Source organism: Myxine glutinosa, chromosome 1 (assembly GCF_964187855.1).
Source record: "Myxine glutinosa chromosome 1, kmMyxGlut1.1, whole genome shotgun sequence".
In the NCBI taxonomy this organism is placed as follows: Eukaryota; Metazoa; Chordata; class Myxini; order Myxiniformes; family Myxinidae; genus Myxine; species Myxine glutinosa.
In genome coordinates this window covers 442,909,861-442,933,315 of record NC_136261.1, presented here as the reverse complement: position 1 = coordinate 442,933,315, position 23,455 = coordinate 442,909,861, and the positions used below count along the sequence as shown (strand labels likewise).

The 23,455-nt window shown below is 48.0% G+C and overlaps 1 protein-coding gene across 19 annotated transcripts in view; it reads left to right on the top strand.

The window, feature by feature from the left end:
- Positions 1-23,455, top strand: part of LOC137418230 (E3 ubiquitin/ISG15 ligase TRIM25-like) — a 1,962,167-nt gene that overhangs the window by 390,118 nt on the left and 1,548,594 nt on the right. For 14 of the 19 annotated variants that reach the window (XR_013621986.1, XR_013621985.1, XM_078770768.1 and 11 more), the window contains exons 2-3: positions 12,021-12,388; positions 22,164-22,447. Coding sequence is in view for 17 of the 19 variants with exons in the window: in XM_078770768.1 (XP_078626894.1) it covers positions 12,061-12,388; positions 22,164-22,447 (612 nt within the window). In the remaining 2 variants the exon portion in view is untranslated. Of the gene's footprint in view, positions 1-12,020; positions 12,389-13,990; positions 14,144-15,073; positions 15,566-22,163; positions 22,448-23,455 lie in introns of those variants that run through there. The other 5 variants (XM_078770760.1, XM_078770758.1, XM_078770755.1 and 2 more) reach the window with 4 other exon arrangements.

Here is a 23,455-nt window from a genome sequence, read left to right as displayed (position 1 = left end):
GGGTGAACTTACTTTTCAAGATGTCTTAGAACCAAAAGTTCATTGGAATTATGTTGAAATTATTCCAGATTTTGTTAATGTGACCTTTAAAAGAAACAAAAACCACATTTGACATTTCGAAACAAATAAATTGATCCTTGAAAGTGATGTAAACTGATATCGAACTCAATTAATGGACAGTACTGTGTTAAACTTTTGTACGTTTTCCAGAAGTATCTCTTTATTTTGCACATTAGCCAAATTTTTTTTAACAAAAACAAAAGTTAAATCACAACTGGGATTACGGACGGTAAAATTACAGTTCAGTACTTTGTGTAACCCCCATGAGCATTCAGGAGAGCACGTACACGTTGAGGCATGCTGTTCACGAGATTTGCCAAGGTTTGGACAGGAATCGCTTGCCATGCAGTGACAATAGCCTGCTGCAGTTCACGCACAGATGTCGGCTGCTGGTCCAAGTGGTCGATTTGACGCGTTAATTCTGCCCACAGTTCTCTATCGGATTCATATCCAGGGACATGGCAGGCCACTCCATATGCTCTACACCACGGCCAGCAAGAAAGTGTTGGATCATGCGAGCACGATGAGGCTGTGCATTGTCATCTTGGAAGACAAAGTTTCCTCGAAAGGCTGCACGAGCAAATGGAAGCAATGTTTCTTCCAGAATGGCACTGTACTTGAACTGGTTCAGGTTCCATTCAGGACAACCAGGTCAGTTTTTCCCCCTGCATGAAAAGCAGTCCAAACAGTCACCCCACCACCTCCAGCTTGGACTCTTGGCACTATACAATCTTTGTTGTAGGTTTCATGCACTTGTCTGCACACTCGGACGCAGCCATCTTGACGATAGACCAGAAATCTAGACTCGTCACTGAAGATCACGTGATTCCAGTGTCCTGGCTGCCATTGACGGTGCTCTCTGGCCCACTGCAATCGGCACTGGCGGTGTTGTCTGGTCAGGCGTGGCTTTCTCAGTGGACGCCTGGCATGATAGCCTGCTTGAACCAGTCGTTGGTTGACTAGCCTTCTGGATACAGGCACATTTGTCAGTTGCTGCCACTCAGCCCTAAGTCGATTAGCTGACTTGGTACGGCCATTGCGGACTAACCGGTGCAGCTGGCGATCATCCCTCCTTGTGGTTCTGTGGGGACGTCCTGGCCTCGGTATTGGAGTAGGGACACCCCTCTGAGCATTTCGTTTCAGGATCTTTGAGACCTGACCTTGAGTGATGCCATACTGCCGAGCAATAGCACGCTGTTTCATGCCGTAATTTCGTAAAGCCACCACTCCATGACAAACAGCATTGTCGAGTTGACGGACCATCTCCAGAGGAAGCGGCAATAACTTTTGGAGATGTGCAGCAGTTGTTTTCCACTAATACAGAACGCAACAACCCTTGTATACCCGACTGTGAAGCCAAGAAGCCAATCATCAAATGCACCTGTCCGTACATTTTGCCACGCCACCTGTGATATAATCCTGTTGTTGACTTCTTGCTGCGACAGACAATCAGTGACATGGTTCTTTCAACAAATAAATCACCAAAGTATAAAAGAAACTCACCAGATTGATATACTGAGTTAAGAAAGTAAACCCAAGTCAAGAAAAAAAATATATTCCATATTAAATGCCAAGTCTGTATATATATATATATATATATATATATATATATATATATATATATATATATATATATATATATATATATATATAAATAAATAAATAAATTAATATATATATATATATATATATATATATATATATATATATATATATATATATATATATATATCTGTGCAGTGTCTGTCCTGTGGTGTGTTGTCTTGTCACTGAACTACTCCCTCAAACTTTTGTGAAATCCCACCAACCTTCTGGTAAGTACCTACCTCTCCCGTGTGTTTGTCCTGAGGGTATTGTTTTAGAATTTTTTCCCCAAATTATTAGAATTGTTTTTTGGAAAATATTTTGAATTTTTTTTTTTCAACTTAAGTCTTCAACTTCAATAATTGAAGTTGAAGACATAAGTTGAAAAAAAAAATTTGGAAAAAAAATTTCAAAATAAAATTTGAAAAAAAAAATAAAAAAATTATTGTTTATAATATGTAATATCACATATAATACAAATACATTTGTGCAAAATAATTTATAAGCAGGAACGGGCTTTATTTGGATTTCAGTTTGGAACCAATTAGTTTTGGCCGCTCTCTGTCCTTTTTTGGGAGCAATCGAAAGACCCTGTATGTGCAATGCTTATAAATGTAAGCTGATGCCCGAAATATAAGAATAAAAGCTGAAACTGAAGAAATAAAAGCCTGAACGAAAGAAATGAAAGCCCAAAGAGAACAAAAGAATGAATTACGGGCACAGGAGAGGAAATGTTTGTTTGAAAATGGCCTGTGTGAACATCGTGCGGTGGCGATGGTGCTTTGCTCCAGGGGTAAGAAACCGCCCATGTGACGAGTGATGTAGAGTGTGTAGAAGGGGGTAGTTTAGGCTCCATGGTGTGCGAAGCCACATCCGGAGTGTGTGGCTCGGCGCTCATGTGTTGGACGGGTTGGACCCGTCGGGAGTTCTTCTGATATGGCCGGGACCAACAGTGGACAATGCAGCTCGAGCTCCGGGGGCATGCAGGTAACCGAACCTGAGCCGGCAAGCCAGGTGTCTGTGGTGTATGGAGCGGCGGGTGAGCCTGCGCGGGATGCGTCCATCGCCGTGGGTGAGCTGGGACCGGCGGTAGTCGTGTCGGTGCCCGGGGTGTCTGGTACGGAACCTGTCCGGGTCTACTCGGTGCTCGGGGTCGTCGACTCACCATGCACGGGGTGTGTTTTGGTGGCCACGGGGCAGTGGGTAAGGAGCAAATTAAATGGGAAGGCACCTAGAAAGAGGAAGGCCATTGTGGGCCCATGTCAGTGTGAGCCCCATTTGGAACTTATTTATTACACGCGTTTGTTCGTGTGCGGTAGGAGCGGTGAGTCATGCGTCGCACAGAGTTCATGAGGATGGAGGAAGGTTTGGAATGGCAGTGCGGGAATCTCAGTACCAGGGTCGGCTGCAGGGAGGGGCAGAAAAGCTCAAAAATAACAAAGGCTTATAACCTGCAGCTGCGGTTGGATACGCGAGGTCAAAAAAAATAAATTTACTTTTAAATTAAACTCTAATTTTAATGGGATTCTAATTTGGTGCAGCCTTGGAGGGAATTGGTCCCCGGGCTGCAGAATTCGGACCAGGGGGGACTAAAGGGGTCGGCCTCATGGAAAATTGTCCCCTTGGGAAATTGGGTTGTGCCAGGCAGCTGGGGGGTTGCGCGGGTGGGTTTTGGACATGGGGTCCGATCACGGGTGGTTGTGGTATGTCCCGGGCCCCATGGAGAGTCTTGTGAGTGTGGCGTCCCTTGTCCATCTGGGCGCCATCCGAGCAAGTGTCTCGGGACGGTGGGGTCAGCGGACCCTGGAGGGGTTTGAGACCTCCGGGGGTCCGAGGTGGTTACTCATGGGCACGACCATGGTGCATCATGAGGACCACGAGGGGGAGTTGTTGTGGGTCGCGCTTTGGTGGTGGCACCACAGACGGCCAATAAGGGCCTGAAGTGGTGACTGCCCAGGCATGCGTCCTGGCAGCTTCTCCCTGAGACTCTTGGACAGCCAGCATGTGGTGACCTGCCATGCTGTGCTGGTCTAGGGACACGGGTCGAACCGCATGGACAGGAATGAGTACAGCCCACCGGACAACCATTGGAGCATCTGTGTAACATGATAGTGTGATGGGAAAGGCCTGGGTAGGGCTGCATGGTCTTCCACAGATGGTCCATGGTGATTTACGGGTTCTCGTCTTGGAAAGAGAGCCCTGGGTTTTATTGGTATTTGAGGTATGAGATTGGCTATTGCAGGCACCCTGATTGAGCGTGCACCCCAATGGAATTGGGTTTGTGTCAAAATTCACCTTTCCCAATTGTCACGGCTCATCGTGCTTTGCGTTTATGGGTATGCAGATGAGTTGGGGAATTGGTACGGGTAACGGGCAAGAGTGGCCATGAGAGCCAAGCATGTGGATCGAGTGGAAAGGGTTAAAAAAAATTTGTATGTGGTTGATAAAGAATTGTGGTTTGTGAGTTTGTAAATGATTGGTGTGTAAATGATCAACGTGTATGCAGGCCATGGCAGGGTAGGAACACTATCAACATCTTTGTATTACAGTGGTTGAGAATTGAATGGCAGTGGGGCAGGGAATGACATTTGGGATCTTGTGGGTGGGAAAGGTGTGTGTGGCCGCAGGAATGGATCAAGCTCTGGAGGAGCGGTGACTGTGCCTGCCCCCCCCCCTCCCCGAGGCAATTTGTCCCTGGCAGCCGGTGGTGTCTGGAAATGGAGACCCGACGGAGGGGGGCCTGGTTGGGCGACCAGTCCATACGGAGACCCCTGGCGACCCGGAAGAGGCCATTGGCATTTGAGGCCATGTGAGCCTGGATGATGTGGAGACCCTCACCGTCAGGACGTACAGCAAAGGAGCTGTTTGGCTGTCAGGGACCGAATAGTTGAGGGAGGGGGGGGGGTGGTCGAAAAAGTTGTAAAGTCGAGTGACTTGTTTTGGACTGCGGGCACCACAGCCTGAAGCGCCCCCATCATCTTGGTTGTACGGTACCTCCCCGCTGCCGAGTTCAGGATCACACGGTGTCTAATGAGAGTTAAGCCATGGCCTTGCAGGGAATATTAGGATTATTGTAATAATTGTGCCGTGATTGTTGTTGAATGCGAGTGAATGAGGGAATGTTCCACTCGGTCCCATGCAACTTGATATGTGATCTATGGCATTAGCACTTAACATAGCACTTAATCCAACCGAATACACCTCCCAATGACGATTGCAACCCAAGAACAAGAAAATGTTGTTTTGTCATCCGACCAAAGATGGCCGACTGACAGCCTTTAACTCGGTGCACGTTACATATTATTCTATTGGTTGTCCTTGAAGATGCTTTGAGGTCTCGTCCTCTGCCCTTTATCCGGGTTTCAATCTATTTAATGGATATATATATATATATATATATATATATATATATATATATATATATATATATATATATATATATATATATATATATATATATATATATATATATCGGCTACCGCTGGGTTTACACAATCGCCTTGCACCTACCAAGGACGCGGAGCGATCACCATGCCGGGCTCGTCCAGGACGCCCGGGCAGGCCCGCTCTCGACTTGCCAGGCCGCGGCCAGGACGCCCGGCCACGCCCCCTCTCGCCTTTCCCGGGCAAATGCTCTGGGATAATGTGTATATATATTGCTGCCCGAAAAACGGGCTTTTCAGAGTACCCGAGTTGTTTTGTGACAATAAAGAAACTCGGACGAATTCCAGCTTTTTGTCGCGTCCATTCTTCCGATTTACGTGGGAGCACAGCTCCTACATTGGTGACCTACCGACATGGACATGGCAGTTGCCCTCAAACTGCCTACCTTCTGGGAGGCTCACGCGGTGGTTTGGTTCGCCCAGGCGGACTCCCTGTTCGCGCTGCGAGGCATCACGGCCGATGACACCCGCTTCCACCATGTGGTAGCAGCGCACGGTTCAGCCACCGCGGCCCGCGCCCTGAGCCTCCTCGAGAGCCCGCCAGCCGCTGACAAATACGGCGTGATTAAAAAGCTCCTCCTCTATGCTTTCGCCCTCTCACCGGCGGAACGCGCACGGCGCCTGCTCGACCTGCCCGAGCTCGGCGACACGCGCCCGTCCGAGTGAATGGACTACATGCTTTCGCTGCTCGGCGAGCACTCTCCGGCATTCCTGTTCCGGGAGCTGTTCCTCCGTCAGCTGCCTAGCCCGGTACGCCTCGCCCTGGCAAGCACGACGATCACGGATCCCTGCGCCCTCGCCAGGGAAGCCGACAAGATGTCCGCGGCAGGCCAACGCATTGCAGCAGCGACCTGGGGCCCACCGCCATCCAACACAATGCCCATGGTGCCCGAGCACCCGGCACGGTCGACGACCGAACTGCCGACGCAATTGGCGGCCGCTACGCCGAGCCGACCACCTCCAGCACGATGACCGGGGCCTCCACCTGACCAAGCGTAGTGTTACTATCATGCCAGGTTCGGACAGAAGGCCCAGACATGCCGACCCCCGTGCACCTTCGGCAAGCCGGGAAACGGCCGGGCCGGTGTTCATTACCAGCCATGAGCGCCGGCCACACGGGCAACTTACTTTTCATCATGGACAAAGCGTCCGGACAGCACTTCCTTTGTGACACCGGCGACCAACTGAGCATCATACCCGCCTCCGAGCAGGACAGGCAGACCGCCGTTTGCGGCCCCTCCTTGGTTGCGGACAACGGATCGGCCATCCGCACCTTCGGCCCATGCAACGTCACCCTCTGCTTCGGCGGCCAACGCTTTGCTTGGACTTTTGTAACCACAAGCGTGCCCATGGCTCTGCTAGGCGCCGACTTCCTCTGCACACATGGGCTGCTGGTCGACGACAAACGGCATCGCCTCATCAACGCCGAGACCTTCAGCTCCCTGGTATGCATGTTGAGCAGCTCCGCTCAGACCGAGCTGGCATGCGCCCTCCCGGCGGCAAACGAGTTTGCTCGCCTGCTCACGGAGTTCCCGGCCCTCAAGCGGCCGACGTTTTCGCCGGTCGCAGTACGACATGGGATCGAGCACCACATACCAACCACGGGCCCGCCGGTCTATGCCAGAGCCCACCGCCTCGACCCGGCCAAGCTCGCCATGGCAAAAGCCGAGTTCGACGCGTTGGAGCACCTCGGCATCGTGCGGCGCTCCGATAGCACGTGGGCCTCGCCACTGCACATCGTCCCAAAACCAGGGGGCGGCTGGCGCCCATGTGGCGAATACCACTGCCTCAACGACGTTACCACCCCCGACAGGTATCCGGTCCCGCACATCCAGGACTTTTCCGCCCGTTTGGCGGGGTGCGTCATTTTTTTAAAAATCGATCTAATACGGGGATATCACCAGGTACCTGTCAGGGCAGCTGACGTCCTAAAACGGCCGTCATCACGCCGTTCGGCTTATTCGAATTCCTGCGGATGCCGTTTGGCCTCAACAACGCGGCTCAGGCGTTCCAGCGCTTGATGGACGGCGTGCTGCGTGACCTGCCGTTCCTCCTCGTTTACCTGGACGACATCCTCGTCGCCAGCACATCCCGGGCCGAGCACCTCCTCCACCTCCGAACACTGTTTGGGCACCTCAGCGAGCACGGCCTCATCGTCAACCCGGCCAAATGCCACTTCGGCATGACGGCCGTTGATTTTTTGGGCCACCACATCACCAAGAATGGGGCCGTGCCGCTGCCAACCAAGGTCGAGGCCATCACCACGTTTCCGCGTCCCCACTCCATAAAGGCCCTGCAGGAATTCCTGGGAATGGTGAATTTCTATCACCGCTTCATGCCCCGTGCTGCTCAACTCATGCGGCCCCTCTACGAAGCCCTCCGGGGCAAGCCGGCCAAGCACGACATCGTCTGGTCCGCAGCAATGGACGCGGCCTTCAAAAGCTCAAAGCGGGCCCTCGCCGACGCAACACTGCTCGCTCACCCGGTGCTCAACGCTCCCATCGCCCTCACCACGGATGCCTCCGACTACGCTGTCGGCGCCGTACATGAGCAATGGGTGAACGGGCTTTGGCAGCAACTCGCTTTTTTTAGCCGGCAGCTCCGGCCGAACGAGCTCAAATATAGCACGTTTGACCGTGAGCTCCTCGGTCTACACCTGGCCGTTCGCCATTTCCGCCACCTCCTGGAGGGCCGACCGTTCATGGCGTTCGTCGACCACAAGCCGTTGGTTTACGCAATGGCCAAGGTCACGGAGCCGTGGTCGGCCCGCCAACAGCGCCACCTCTCCGCCGTGTCGGAGTTTACCACAGATATCCGGCACGTCGCTGGCAAAGACAACGCCGTGGCCGACTGTCTTTCTCGGACCAGCGCGAACGCGGTCCATCTCGGCGTGGACTTCGCGCTTATGGCGGCGGACCAAACCACCGACACCATGGTGCAAGCCCTCCGGGCGGCGGACACGGGCCTCCGCCTGCCCGACGTCCCCTTCACGGACACTGTCCTGCTCTGCGACGTCTCCCAAGGCCAGCCTCGCCCCATCGTGCCCGCTACCTGGCAACGCCGCGTTTTAGCCTCCCTCTACGGCCTTTCTCACCCGGGCCGGAAAGCTTCCCAGAAGCTGGTGTCGGTGCAATTCGTCTGGCACGGCCTTCGACGGAACGTCCGCGATTGGACCAGCACCTGCACAGCCTGCCAACAAGCCAAGGTCCACCGACACACCCAGGCCCCGCTGGCACCTTTCACCTTGCCCGAACGACGTTTCGACCACGTCAACGTGGACCTGGTGGGCCCCCCCCCCAATCACAGGGATTCACACACCTGCTCACCATGGTGGACAGGACCACCAGGTGGCCGGAGGCCGTTCCCCTCATCTCCACCACCACCGCCGACGTGGCGCAGGCTTTCATCGCCACCTGGGTCGCCCGCTTCGGCGCACCGGCGGACATCTCGTCGGACCGTGGACCGCAGTTCACCTCCGAGCTGTGGGGCGTGGTCGCCCGCAACCTGGGGGTCAAGCTCCACCGTACTACGGCCTACCACCCCCAAGCCAACGGGTTGTGTGAGCGATTCCACCGCTCCATGAAGGCCGCGCTCATGGCCGGCCTTCAGGACGGCGGTTGGGCCGACCGGCTGCCATGGGTCCATTTGGGCCTCCGCACGGCCCCCAAGGAGGACCTCTGAGCATCCACCGCCGAGCTTGTCTACGGCCAGGCGCTACGCGTCCCGGGTGAATTCGTGCCTGACACTACCAGTCCCTGGTCTGCAGCTCACCAGTGCTCGGACCTCCAGGAGGCCGCCTGACGGTTTGCCCCCATGCCAATGTCCCGCCACGGTGACCCCCAGTCCTACGTCCCCCCAGCGCTTCGCACAGCGGAGTACGTTTTTGTGCGTCATGACGCACATCGGGGTCCACTCCGGCCGCCGTACAACGGGCCCTTCCGGGTCCTGCGACGGGACGACAAGTCGTTCGTCATCGACATCGGCGGCAGGTCGGACCGGATTGCGGTGGACCGCCTCAAGCCGGCGCACGTGGACGTCGACCAACCACCACGGTTGGCCCTTCCTCAGCGGCGAGGCCGCCCCCCATCCACGGTTCCCCCCGCTCGACCACCCACCACCACACCGGACCCCCCCCCCACAACCCTCCAGGGGTCGCTTCGGCCGGGTCATCAGGACCCCCTTAAATTGACCCTGCCGGTGCAAGTCGATTCTGGGGGGGCGCATGTAGCGGTTGCCGCTGAACATACACAATCATCTTACACCTGCCGAGGACGCAACCAGGGAACGATCACTGTGCCGGTCTCGCCCGGAGACGCCCAGTCTCGCCTTTCCCGGGCATGTCCAGACTTGCCTTTCCCGGACTCGCCCGGGCCACCCGGGCACGCCCACTCTCGCCGCGTTTGATTGCATATATATATTGCTGCCCGATAAATGGGTTTTTCAGAGTACCCGAGTTTGGTTTTGCTGAATAAAGAAACTCGGATGAATTCCCGTCTTTTGTCCCGTCAATGCTTTTAACTCGCGTAGGAGCACAGCTCCTTCACGCTTCTCTTTAAGCAAGTTCTTGTTAAACCACTTCTTTAAAAGCCCACCCTTGACCTTAACGACATGAACAATTACCGTCCTATCTCCAACCTGTCTTTCCTCTCAAAGATCACAGAAAGAATTGTGCTATCACAGATGAATGACCATCTAGTTTCAAATTATCTTTTCAATTCTCGCCAGTCAGCATATAGACCCAACCATAGCACCGAGACCACTCTCCAAAGAATAACCAATGATCTTCTGACCTCTCTTGATTGTGGTAAGGTTTCCGTTCTTGCTCTTTTGGACTTGTCTGCCGCTTTTGACACGATTGACCATAGTGTCTTAATTCGTCGTCTTGAAATCACATTTGGTATAACTGGTACTCCCCTTTCGTGGCTGATGTCCTATCTTACTGATAGAGTGCAAACAGTTGTTGTCAATGGCCAGAAATCAGCCCCTTCTCCGCTTTCCTTTGGCGTTCCCCAGGGCTCAGTCCTGGGACCTATCCTCTTTCTTTTGTACACTCAGCCTCTATTTGTTCTTGTTGCCAGACATTCAGTTGATCACCACGCCTTTGCGGACGACAATCAGCTGTACAAAGGAGGCACAATTCAACAAATCGTGCCCACTGTTGAAGTGTTAGAAGGCGGTATTGCCGACGTGAAGGCGTGGATGACCCAAAACAAACTTCAGCTGAACGATGCTAAAACAGAGTCCATGATTGTAAGATCGCACAGATGTCCTCTACAATGTTCACTTCCTACCACAATTCATGTTGGTGAAACCGATGTAAACTTTGTTTCATCGGCCAAGAACCTTGGTGTGGTTTTCGACTGTAACATGACATTTTCCAAGCAAGTACTTCAAACTTGCAAATCAGCATACTTTCAGCTGCGAAAGATCGCATCCATTCGCCACTTTCTTACTCCTCAAGCTGCTCTAACTCTGGTCTGTGCCCTTGTCCTCTCAAGGCTAGACTATTGTAATTCTTTGTATGCTGGCTGCCCTCAGTTTCTCTTGGATAAGTTACAAAAGGTTCAAAACTCTGCCGCTCGTCTTGTCTGTAAGGCGAAGAAGTCCGACCATGTTACTCCGCTTCTTGAATCTTTGCACTGGCTGCCTGTCTCTGCTCGTGTGCAATACAAAATTTGCACACTATGCTATAAATCATTGTGTGGAACGGGACCTCACTATCTCTCCGATTTGCTCACTCTCTATGAATCTCGGCGACGGCTTCGTTCAAGCGACGACTCTATGACCTTAGAGCCGCCGCGCACCAGCACCAAGTTGTTTGGCGAGAAAGCCTTTTCCTTTGCTGCACCTCTGCTCTGGAATGACTTGCCTTCCTCTGTTCGATATGTTGACTCTCTTCCTGCCTTTAAAACCTCCCTCAAAACCTATCTGTTTCACAAGTCTTTCAAAGTCTAAGTCCTGTTTTCCCTTTGGTTTGAGGTGGGACAGAGATCGAGAGTACGTGGGAGTACACATCTGTGGGTTTTGAATGGGGAGGGAGAGGAATAGGACAAGAGTGAAGGTGTGTCTGTGTGTGTGTATGTTTGTGTATGTTTGTGTATGTGTGTGCGGTGTGTGTGCGTTCGCATGATAATGTAAAGCGCCATGAGGGTAGTTTACTCTGCTTGATGGGGCTATATAAGACTCCTTTATTATTATTATTATTATTATTATTATTATTATTATTATTATAATAAAACATACAATACAGGGAGCGGGAGACAAGAGGGGGAGAGAGAGGGAAGCAGACACACAACAACAGTAGAGAACAGTGACATCGGTAGATCTCTAAGGGAGAGGGTGGGGTGTGGGAGAGGGATACATGGTATGAAATAAATGGACACTCCTAGGAATTTCAGGAATGACATCGGAGATTGAAAGAGGTGTATTTGGGGTATGTTAACGAGGGTATAAATGATCAAGGTTTGGATTGGGGAAGATAAGAGATGGTGGTGAACAGCTGTTTTGAAGACCTGGTGGGAGGAGTGGGATTGAAGGGAATGTGGGAGTTTGTTCCAGAGGTGGGGAAAAAGAGGAATGAAAGAATGAAGGTGAGGAGAAAGTCTTGATTTTGTCAGTTTCACCAGAAAAGGGTTTCTGGCAGCCATCTTGTGTGTCCTTAAGGAATATTTGTGGGACAGAGCACAGACAGGGCAGGGGGAGCTAGGACGTAGAGGAGTCGGTAGAAGACAGAAAGATCTCAATGCTTGCATCGAAAAAGAAGTAATTTGATTTTCATAGAAATCAAAAAAATGAGAACAAGAACCAAAACCATTTTCCTTAGAATTCACAGATGTATTTGTTCACTGTGGAGTATGATCAGTGTCTATTTAAACAGGGTGTCTGACAATAGACAAGTTTCTTGACTGTTACATCTCTCTTTTTTTTTTTTAGATTTTGCTTCAGATACTCTCCGTCAACTTTCCTTCCAAACATGTCGAGCGAGGAAGAAGGTTGTTTTGTAAATATTCTGTCACGAAATAGATCAAATATCATTGATGCTTTACTGCATGGGCCTCAAAAGGCATTTGACCGAGCCAAAGAGAAGGGATTGTTGGAAAGGGAAGATTTGGATCGAATCACAAACAAGGAATCCAATGGAGATAAAATCAGAGCATGTTTGGACATCATAGAAGGAAAAGGTGAGGATCATGCAGAGACCTTTGTTGGGATTCTTCACAAGCTAAAGGTTCAAGGTACATATCCATGCCTTGGATCATGGACAAACATTGCATCGCCAACACGCAAGGCCCCCGATTCAGGTAAGCAGCAGAACTTCAATAAATAATTCACTGTTTGGTTTATAAAAGTGCAAAAGCACATTCAAATGATATTTGTCACTGAAACCTTCACACCTGATGTTTCAACAACAGAGTTGCTTTTCCCAAGGAATCAAACAAATAGTGTGCTGTGGTAGAGATTTACCTCTTCATGGGGTGAAGAGGTAGAGGGGAAATGTATATCAATGTGAGATGAATAATGTTTATCATTGGGGACGACATAACGTTTCCATGGTTATTGAATTGGATATAGAGTTTTCAAGGTCATATCTAATTTATCATTCTGTTTTGGAATAATTGCCTTTAAGATTAGAAAAGTTTAAAGATTAGTATTTTTATAAGGGAATTATGGGATGCAACAAATAAAATAATATGCAGATAATCTGTTATAATTAATTGAAACCATAAACAAGTTTATGAGATTGAAAGAGTGTGAGAAAGCCCTAATTGTGTAAAAGACTGAATTCAAAAATATTGTAGAGAAATATAAATAAATTACTCCTTCCTGTACAAATTACGCCTTCCTTTCCCTCGTGGTCCCCATGTGCTGATTTTGTCTTTCCCTCGCGGTCCCCATGTACTGTCTTTGTCTTTCCCTCGCGGTCCCCCTGTACTGTCTTTGTCTTTCCCTCGCGGTCCCCCTGTACTGTCTTTGTCTTTCCCTCGCGGTCCCCATGTGCTGTCTTTGTCTTTCCCTCGTGGTCCCCATGTGCTGTCTTTGTCTTTCCCTCGTGGTCCCCATGTGCTGTCTTTGTCTTTCCCTCGTGGTCCCACTGTACTGTCTTTGTCTTTCCCTCGCGGTCCCCATGTGCTGTCTTTGTCTTTCCCTCGTGGTCCCACTGTACTGTCTTTGTCTTTCCCTCGTGGTCCCACTGTACTGTCTTTGTCTTTCCCTCGTGGTCCCCCTGTGCTGTCTTTGTCTTTCCCTCGTGGTCCCCATGTGCTGTCTTTGTCTTTCCCTCGTGGTCCCACTGTACTGTCTTTGTCTTTCCCTCGTGGTCCCACTGTACTGTCTTTGTCTTTCCCTCGTGGTCCCACTGTACTGTCTTTGTCTTTCCCTCGTGGTCCCCCTGTGCTGTCTTTGTCTTTCCCTCGTGGTCCCCATGTGCTGTCTTTCCCTCGCGGTCCCCATGTGTGGTCTTTGTCTTTCCCTCGTGGTCCCCATGTGCTGTCTTTGTCTTTCCCTCGTGGTCCCCATGTGCTGTCTTTGTCTTTCCCTCGTGGTCCCACTGTACTGTCTTTGTCTTTCCCTCGTGGTCCCACTGTACTGTCTTTGTCTTTCCCTCGTGGTCCCCCTGTGCTGTCTTTGTCTTTCCCTCGTGGTCCCCATGTGCTGTTTTTGTCTTTCCCTCGTGGTCCCCATGTGCTGTCTTTGTCTTTCCCTCCTGGTCCCCATGTGCTGTCTTTGTCTTTCCCTCGTGGTCCCCATGTGCTGTCTTTGTCTTTCCCTCGTGGTCCCACTGTACTGTCTTTGTCTTTCCCTCGTGGTCCCACTGTACTGTCTTTGTCTTTCCCTCGTGGTCCCCCTGTGCTGTCTGTGCTGTGTTCATGGTGCCGGCGATAATTCGCCTACTCTTCGTGAAGGACACCATGGGATCTTTAATACCCACCAACGAATCCTGGCAGATGGGATGCCAGTTTACCATCCATCTGATGGACGGCACAAACATTGATGAATCACCCCGCCTGTGAAATATAGCTGGGTCGAGAATGAAACCTAGCCTAGACGGCTTAGAGGTGAGTGTTCATACCTCTAGACCTGGGGTGGAGAACCTCCGGCCTCCGGGCCGTATACGGCCCGCGAGACCGTTTGATCCGGCCCGCGAGGCAATTCATCTATCTATAAAAAAAAAAAAGGTTTTTTTTTTTTTTTTTTTTTTTTTGGATACAAGATCGAGGCTCGTGAAAGAGCGAACATTAATCACACAAAAAGACAAACCGACACATAAAACATATAACATCGGGAGCGGTAGACAAGATGGGGAGACAGGGGGAATGACACAAACACAACATTTGATAGCAGGGACCGAGAGACATGGAGACATCGAGAGAACTGTGGGAGTGAGAGGGCTTTGGGGGGGGGGCATGGGAAGGGGGGTGGGAGAGGTATAAAACATATGGACACTGCCAGGACTTCCAGGAAAGAAGTTGGAATTTCAAACAAGGTGGATCTTGGGTGAATTAGCAGGAGTAGAAAAGATCAAGGTTTTGGATGGGGGAAGATAAGAAATGGTGGTGAACAGCTGTTTTAAAGACCTGGAGGGAGGAGTGGGATTGAAGGGAGTGAGGGAGTTTGTTCCAGAGGTGGGGAAAAAGAGGAATGAAAGAATGAAGGTGAGCAGACAGCCGAGATTTCGGCAGTTTAACCATCAGAGGGTTGCTGGCAGATCTTGTGTGTCCTTAAGGAATATTTGTGGGACAGAGCACAGACAGGGCAGGGGGAGCTAGGACGTAGAGGAGTCGGAAGAAGACAGAAAGACCACCTACCTGCCTGCGGTGAGTGAGTGAAAGGCCCTCAGAGATAGCTTCATCGCGGGAGATTCCAATAATTCTGAAAGCTTTGGTTTCAACAGCGTGAAGCCGAGCTAGGTGTGAGGCAGGAGCACCGGCCCATAGGGGAGAACAGTATTCCATTGAGCTGCGAATGAAAGCCTTGTATGTGGTGAGGAGCTCAGGTGTGCCGAGGAAGGACTTCGCACGACGGAGGATGCCCAGTCGGCGACTGGCTTTGGAGGCCAGCTTGGAAATGTGGTTTTCCCAAGAAAGATCATGGCAGATAGTGAGACCCAAAAGCTTGAGCGACAGAACTTCTTGGAGAGGATTGTTGAGAAAGTAGATGGGAGGGTTCTCCAGTCGATCTTTTCGGAGAGACATAGTAAGAGTGTGAGATTTGTCCTCCCTTTGCTCGAGTTCTACAAACTGTATGTACGTGCTGAGGATTTTCCCATTCTGAGGAGACATGCACTGAAGTTTGCATCACTGTTTGGGACGACCTACAGCTGTGAGCAGTTCTTTTCAAAACTGACTCTTGCAAAGACTCGGTTTCGCTCAAGACTGACTGACCCAAACCTGCAAAACCAGCTGCGAGTAGCATCATCATCACTACCACCTGACACCAAACGCTTCGCCAAAGAGAAACAGTTCCAGCCATCGCATTAGGTGAGTCCGATATATGTATTCAATAATTTAGCATGGACCTCGAAGGATGTTCTAAAAATCGAAATGGCCCTCGACAGGAAAAAGGTTCCCCACCCCTGCTCTAGACCATCCTTCCAGCCCTAAAATAAAATATATTATTATCTTAAATGCAAAAAAAAAAACCCATACCAAAATATCTTGTTTGTCAAAACGAAAAATATTAAGTCATAAAAATAGAAACTTGGTCGGTGTGTTGAATACAAAAGTACAAATTTAATAAGAATAGAACAGGTGTTGAGATCCAGTCGTTTTTATCTGGAAGTAAATTTACAGCAGGAGGGATTCCTAGAGAATTACATTTCCAGGGTTACTCTTTCTGTGAACAGGGAAAAAAACAAAATTCAGATCATAGTTTGCATAGAGTTGGAAATCATAGGCCTTTGGGGAGACCCAAAACTAGCTGGAGTTGTTGAAATTTGTATAAAACATTAATTGAGGCAAAAGGATGACTTTTAAAAATAAGAGGCTCGGAAGGAAATTCTGTACAATTTGTTTCTTATCCAAAATCTACCATGATGAGAAAAGGTAGATCTAAGTTTTTTTGTATGAAAATAAATAGGAACTTGGGAATCCTGATTACAATCTATCTATAATTCCACTAATCTCTGTGTGTATGTGTGTTTGTGTGTTTGTCTGTGACCGCTGTTTCTCGACAACCACGGGTCCGATATACTTGAAACTTGCCAGGTATATTGCTGGGGACCCGAGGATGTGCCTTTTCAAGGTTTGAAATTAATCGGACAAGTAGTTACCGAGCTATGGCGATTTAGCCGTTCGCCGTTCGCTTTGGCGTTGCGAATGGACCAAACCATTTCATGTAAATAGAGGGGGGGGGGTTCTGTGGTCGTTGCGAATGGACCAAACCATTTCATGTAAATAGAGGGGGGGGATTGTCACTGTACTCGCAAGCCGTTCGCCGTTCGCTTTGGCGTTGCGAATGGACCAAACCATTTCATGGACCAAACCATTTCATGTAAATAGAGGGGGGGGGGGATTGTCACCGTACTCGCACCCACGTACCCACGTACCCACGTACGGGCATTGCACCCACGTACGGGCATGCCCTAGTACGTTGAAATGGGATCAATACAAAAAGGCCCAGAACATAGCAACCAAGGAAATGAGAATCTTGGGAAAAGAGTTTGAGTGAGGAGTGGCAACAGAAATGCATGAAAATCCACAAAAAACTTTTGTCACAGGTTAGAAATCAAACTCTTTGAAGTGGAGTTGCTCCTCTTCTCGAGCAAGATGGCTGCTGAGCAGCAGAGCCAGATGAACAAGCTACACACTAAATAAATATTTACCCTGCGCTCGCAAAGCGAAAAGTGCGGTTAATCGATTAAGTGTGCACGTGCGTGTATGCATTTTTATGCCTCCACCCCCGAAGTTGGGTCCATCCGTCCGTCCAGGCTAAACCTCGTTTTTCTCAGCAACCACATGTCCGATTGAGACGAAACTTTCAGGGTAGGTGTGACACCCATGCAGAATGTTTTATGATAATTGTGACGTCATAGGTCACGTGGTATGGCAGCCATCTTGGGTTAAAAGCAAATAATTAAAAAATTATTTCTCAGAAACTGCTGAATGGGATCATTTGAAACTTGGCACATTGTCAAGTACTCACAATGGGGGGAAAAGCATGATAATGATGACATCATAGGTGAAGTGGTATACCAGCCAAAAATGTTTTAATCGAATTCCTTATCCTAAAAATCTGAAATTGCATGCACATGATCTATGACATATTTGTATTGAAATATTAATTTATAACATCATAGGGCACATGGTTTGGCAGCCATATTGGATTTTACCTAAAACCTTTAAAAAAAACCATCTTCTCACAAACCACCAAATCAATTGACTCGAAACTTTGTGTGTCATTGACTCGGCATGGCGGTTGAAATATGATCACGAAAACATCATTGGTCACATGGTGTGCAGCCATATTGGATTGAAGGAAAAGATTAAATAATTATATCTCTGAAACTTACCCTATCGATACGAAATTTTACAAATATCATCAAACACCATTGTTGCATATAGTTAGAAAATGATGATGTCGTAGGGCATGTGGTTTGGCAGCCATCTTGGATAGAAAAACGAACCTTATCTGATCAACACAAAACTTCACAAATGTGATCCCCTCGCATACAGATGCAGAATGTACATTTTTAAAGGTCATATGCCACATGCTGTGGCAGCCATATTAGCTTGAAAGCCGATATTTATAAACTCCCTTCTCTGAAACTGCTTCACCGATCGATGTGAAACCTGTCCTGTCTGTTGAAAATGTGATGCTTGAAAACAGCTGAACGGATTTAAATCAAACTTATTTATTTTTAGGACAGTGAATGAGGGCACCAACCCATTGTGGGACTATGCGGAGGCATATTGGTGACATGGTCGCATTGCTCTAGTTTAAAATTCATTTTCTTGGCAACGGTTGGTCCAATTGACTCAAATTTTTCTCCATAGCGTACGTCTACTCATGTGTAATTTTTAGTGATCGTTATGATGTCACGTGGTATGGACGCCGCCTTGGAAAAACATTGCACCTCTATATATCCGAAACCATTCAACAAAAAAAAATCGAAACATGGCTCATTGTAAAGTCCTCCAAATGGGGAATAAGATATTGTCGTGTCACCAACGATTAACACCGTTGGATGACAGAAAGCCAAAATGAGCTTACCTCCGAGGCATATACCCCTAACTTGGCGGGTTTATTCCTTTTGGTGCATGCGGAAAGGGTCCGAAGCCTTACCTGCTCATACGGCCGCAACGGGGTTTCATTCCTCGATCCACAAACAAGGAAACGACGTAGGACAGGAAAGTAAAATGCAACAATAATACATTTATTAAAAGTAATGAAAATAACAGTGAAGGGTGTAGTCAAAGTAAAATTCCAAATTAAACTTCTCCACTCGGACACAAACCACAGACAGGGGGAAAAGGTAAAATAAAATAAACTAATGTTCCTTTTATAATTGGCCGAACTCAGCTTTACTGTTCCAGCGAGGGCATCGATTGAGTCAGCAGTTCAAAAGTGGCCGAATCTGAGCTCCGGTCTCAATCCAACAATGGCGTGGAGACACTTTTTTTGCCGCACCCCGACTGTGAGGTAATCTGTGCCGGCGGTCCTCCTTCACCAACAAGGCTCCGATGATCTCTCTGGCGCACACAGACAAGCGCATGTCGTCCTCCCACACAAAACAGTATGCGGCCGCCGTGACCAAAACCAGTACAAGAGCAAGAGGCAAATGCAACTGTCATCTTCAGCAGCCAGGACAAGAGAGAGAGAGCGAGAGAGGGCGAGAGAGGGCGAGAGAGGGCGAGAGAGGGCGAGAGAGGGCGAGAGAGGGCGAGAGAGGGCGAGAGAGGGCGAGAGAGGGCGAGAAAGGGCGAGAGAGGGCGAGAGAGGGCGAGAGAGGGCGAGAGAGGGCGAAAAACGTTTTTTTCTTCGGCTCTTGAATGTTCCTTCATGATGTCACTCTCTCCCAATCGCCTGAGCTCGTCGAATCGCTCCATCGTTCCTTCACCAATCACAAGGACCTGGGCATGGTTTCTCCATTACCTGGGCATGCTTGGGGGCAGAGTTTAATCTCCCATTCGTGAATTACACTGCTATCTAATAGCCCTGGCGGCATTGTGAGCGAATGAGTCCCATTACATCGCTGTTTTTATAGAGCCCTCAATGTCCTGGCTGGCCGATGAATATAAAAACGAAGGAAAAATTACAGGAGGCATTTAAATAGAGTGGAATTACCCTTATACTCTACCTATGTAACAAAAGCTCCACTCCTCCATGTGGAGACACATAACACTTAGCCGGACATTTGACCCTACTTAGAAACATTGAGATTCTTCTTCGCAGCACATGGAGCATGCTAATTTACACAATACTGCCTTTCCTAAGGTATTTCATCCTTACCACTACAAACGTAACAATATGTTAATGAAGATGTCATCTCTGCCTTCATTATGACGTCATAATTCGACAAATACAAGGCTTGATCCGATCAGTATGATATTTTTTCTTCTCTTCGAAATTTTCACCATGGGAGTGCCTCCTCCTGTATAATTCTCCTCCTGCCTATAATTCTCCTTCTGCCTCCTCCCCTCAGATCGGCAGTCTGCAGCCTCCTCACTCTCTGCAGACCTGGACAAAATCACTGACTGGGCAAACAAGTGGAACATGTCTTTCAATCTTGACAAATCTCACTCTCTTACGATGTCTCTCCGAAAAGACCGACTGGACAACCCTCCCATCCACTTTCTGAATAATCCTCTCCAAGAAGTTCTGTCACTCAAGCTTTTGGGTCTCACTATCTGCCATGATCTTTCCTGGGAAAACCACATTTCAAATCTGGCCTCCAAAGCCAGTCGCCGACTGGGCATCCTCCGTCGTGCGAAGTCCTTCCTTGGCACACCTGAGCTCCTCACCACATACAAGGCTTTCATCCGTAGCTCAATGGAATACTGCTCTCCCCTCTGGGCTGGTGCTCCTGCCTCAACACCTAGCTCGTCTTCACGCTGTTGAAACCAAAGCGTTCAGAATCATTGGAATCTCCCGTGATGAAGCTACCTCCGAGGGCCTTTCACTTACTCACTGCAGGCAGGTTGGTGGTCTTTCTGTCTTCTACCGACTCCTCTCTGGCCTTGCTCCTCCAGCTCTCTCTGGGCTCTGTCCCCCAAATATTCCTAAAGGTCGCACAAGATCTGCCTGCAACCCTCTTAGGGTTAAACTGCCAAAATCAAGACTCACTGCTCACCTTCACTCTTTCATTCCTCTTTTCTCCCGCTTCTGGAACACACTCCCCCACTCCCTTCAATCCCACTCCTCCCTCCAGGTCTTTAAAACAGCTGTTCACCACCATCTCTTATCTTTCCCCATCCAAAACCTTGATCTGTTCTACCCCCGCTAATTTCACCCCAAATCCTCTTTTTTGAAATACCAATTTATTTCCTGGAAGTACTTGGTGTCCTTGTGTATATACTTCTCCCACCCCCCCCCCCCCCCATTCCCATGCCGCCTCCCCCCAAGCCCTCTCCCTCCCACACATTCCCGATGTCCCTCACAAATGTTGTGTTTATGTGATTCCCCTTCTCTCCCCATCCTGTCTACCGCTCCCCTTTTTATACACTTTGTTTGTTTGTCTGTTTGATTTGTTTGTGTGATAAATGTTAGCTCTTTCACGAGCCTCGATTATGTATACAACAAAAAATAAAATTCATTAATGATAATTATGATGTCATAAGTGAAAAATTTAAACGTAGCTCATTGCAAAGAACTGCACACAAGGAATAGGTGTTATTAACGATGACGTCATTGGTACCTCAATTATGACATCATTTGACAATTACAATGCTTAGTCAGATCAGTTTGAAATTTTTTGAACGTGGTCTATGCAACAATTATATTGGAGAATGTAAATTCATGATTTCATCAGCCATGTAATCTGGCAGCCATATTGGATATATTTGTACAACTGGCAGCCATATTGGATATACGAGCCTAAGTGTACAACTGCCCCCTTTTTACATATATAACCGAGAGCGGCACTCGGTAGAGCGCATACCTCCACCAGGCTGAACAGTTTGCATGTTGTATCCACTGATAGGCTGGATAGGGAACAAGACCTGAACCAACATGGAATTGGCTTGTTCTTGTCACCTCCCAACACTTGCAAGTTTTGTCATAATCCATCCACAATTTTTGAGATATCGTGCTATTTATAGTTCTTAGCCCTATCACTCAATGGTGAAGAATCATTAAAAAAAATTAAAAATCTCAAATCTGGATCCATATCCGGATCCTTAAAAAAAAATTGCAATCATTTCGTTCTTGTCACACACCCAACCTGCCCACCAAATATCATCCGAATCCATCCACATGTTCTGTTCAGATATCCTGTTCACTGTCAAACAAACAAACAACAGGGGTGAAAACAACCTCTGTCCATCGCAGGTGGCGGAGGTGAACATGGTTAATTGTGATAAAAAGACACCTGTTGGGTGATTCATGTCACACATTTTGTAAATCATAGCAGTCTTTTCCTAAAATTATGGACTAAATTGTCTCTGATGACCATGATGTTTTATCCCTAATGTCTTTTTAATGTTTACCCATGTCCACAAAGAGATTGCCTTTATTTTAATATCCCACATGCACGTGTTGTCGTCTTTTTAGATAACTGAATAAAAAAAAATTTTGGACATTTGTCGTTGAAAAAGAAAAACACATGATGGCGGTTTTAGCCAAAAAATCAGCAACTGCGGCAATTACGAAATCGTTTTCATAAATCAGTGCAAAATTCTGATTCACAAATCATCCGCAATCATCCTGGCCTCGGACACATGATTAAAGTGCCGGAGCTCTTGCGCTATAAGCTAATTCTAAAATACACCATTTTTAGACTCTAATGAGTTTGTGTTGTTCATCTCATGACGTATCACTTTTCAGAAAGCAAGTAAAATGCAAAAGTTAATTTATGAATGCATAATAACCACTCTTAGATATTCATTGGCCATTAAAATTCTCCTTGATTTCCCATTTCAGGAAACAAGAAGAGAATATGTGAGAAGTGTGGCCAAGAGGCAGCCAAGAGATGTGTAACTTGTGGGATTCTCTGCGGTGATCAACATCTGAAGAGTCATCAACAGGAAGGGCACAACCTGATGGATCCTGGAGTGAAGATTGAGAAACTAAGATGTACTGTGCATGGAGACCTATTTAAATTTTATTGCATGGATGACTGGAGCTTGATTTGCCCAAAGTGCAAGGATGGACAACATAAGGAACACGAAGTTGTTCCCATGGGGACTGCTCCTAATAAACTAAAAGTGAGTAAATCGGTGAAAATATGGTTATTGTATATACGTATATGACATCCATTCTACAGTATATTTACCTCCACCACCAATGGTGGACAGAGGTTATGCTTTCACCCCTTTTGTGTCTTTTTGACTGTCTGTTTGCCTGTGAGCAGGACATCTCAAAAAGTTATTGACGGATTCGGACGAAATTTTGTGGACAGGTTGGGTGTGTGACAAGGATGGATTAGATTTTGGTGAGGATCCTGATCTGGATACTATCATTTTTCCAGTGATTTTCCACCATTGAGAGATAGAGCCAAAACTATATACAGCATAGCATGATATCTCAAAAGGTGATGAACTGACCATGATAAAACCAGGTGGGTGAGTTGGATAGGTGACAAGAACAAGCCAATTCGATTTTGGTTTTCGTCCGGCTGTAGGACTGACCTTTCGGTGGGATACAAAACGTAAACTGTTCAGCCTGGCAGAGGTTTGCACTCCACCGAGTGCCATTCTAATTCTTTATGAAGTAAGCTTGTATATAGGCCTCAATTTATTTTCCTTTTGATTCTCCATTTCTGATCAGCTTATGTCATCGTAACAGAATATTTCTCGAGTGAGACATTTCTGAGAATGAGTTTATAATGTTTTGTTACCAACGTTAATCAACTGTCCAACTCAAACAGGTTTTATTAGCACCAAAGACACATCAGAAACAGCACACCGGTTTGCGACCATTCCCCTCCACTTCCCAGCATCTGAGTTCTTCCTTATTCTTTCCTTCCCTCTTCTATCCTTCATACAGCTGATTGAGTTATCTTCCTTATATCCAGGACATATTGTGCTTCATTACAATTATTTATTATATGCTGTTGTTGATCTTTCATCTGGATAGAAACAGTAATAGGTAATGTAGAACCTTTTACAGGTGACCACCTGATAAAGGATGATGGAGTTTAATTGTTGATTTTAAATTACCATGAGAAGGCTTCAGGGATTATAAAGTGTTTCGTGCTCAAAATGTTCACCAAA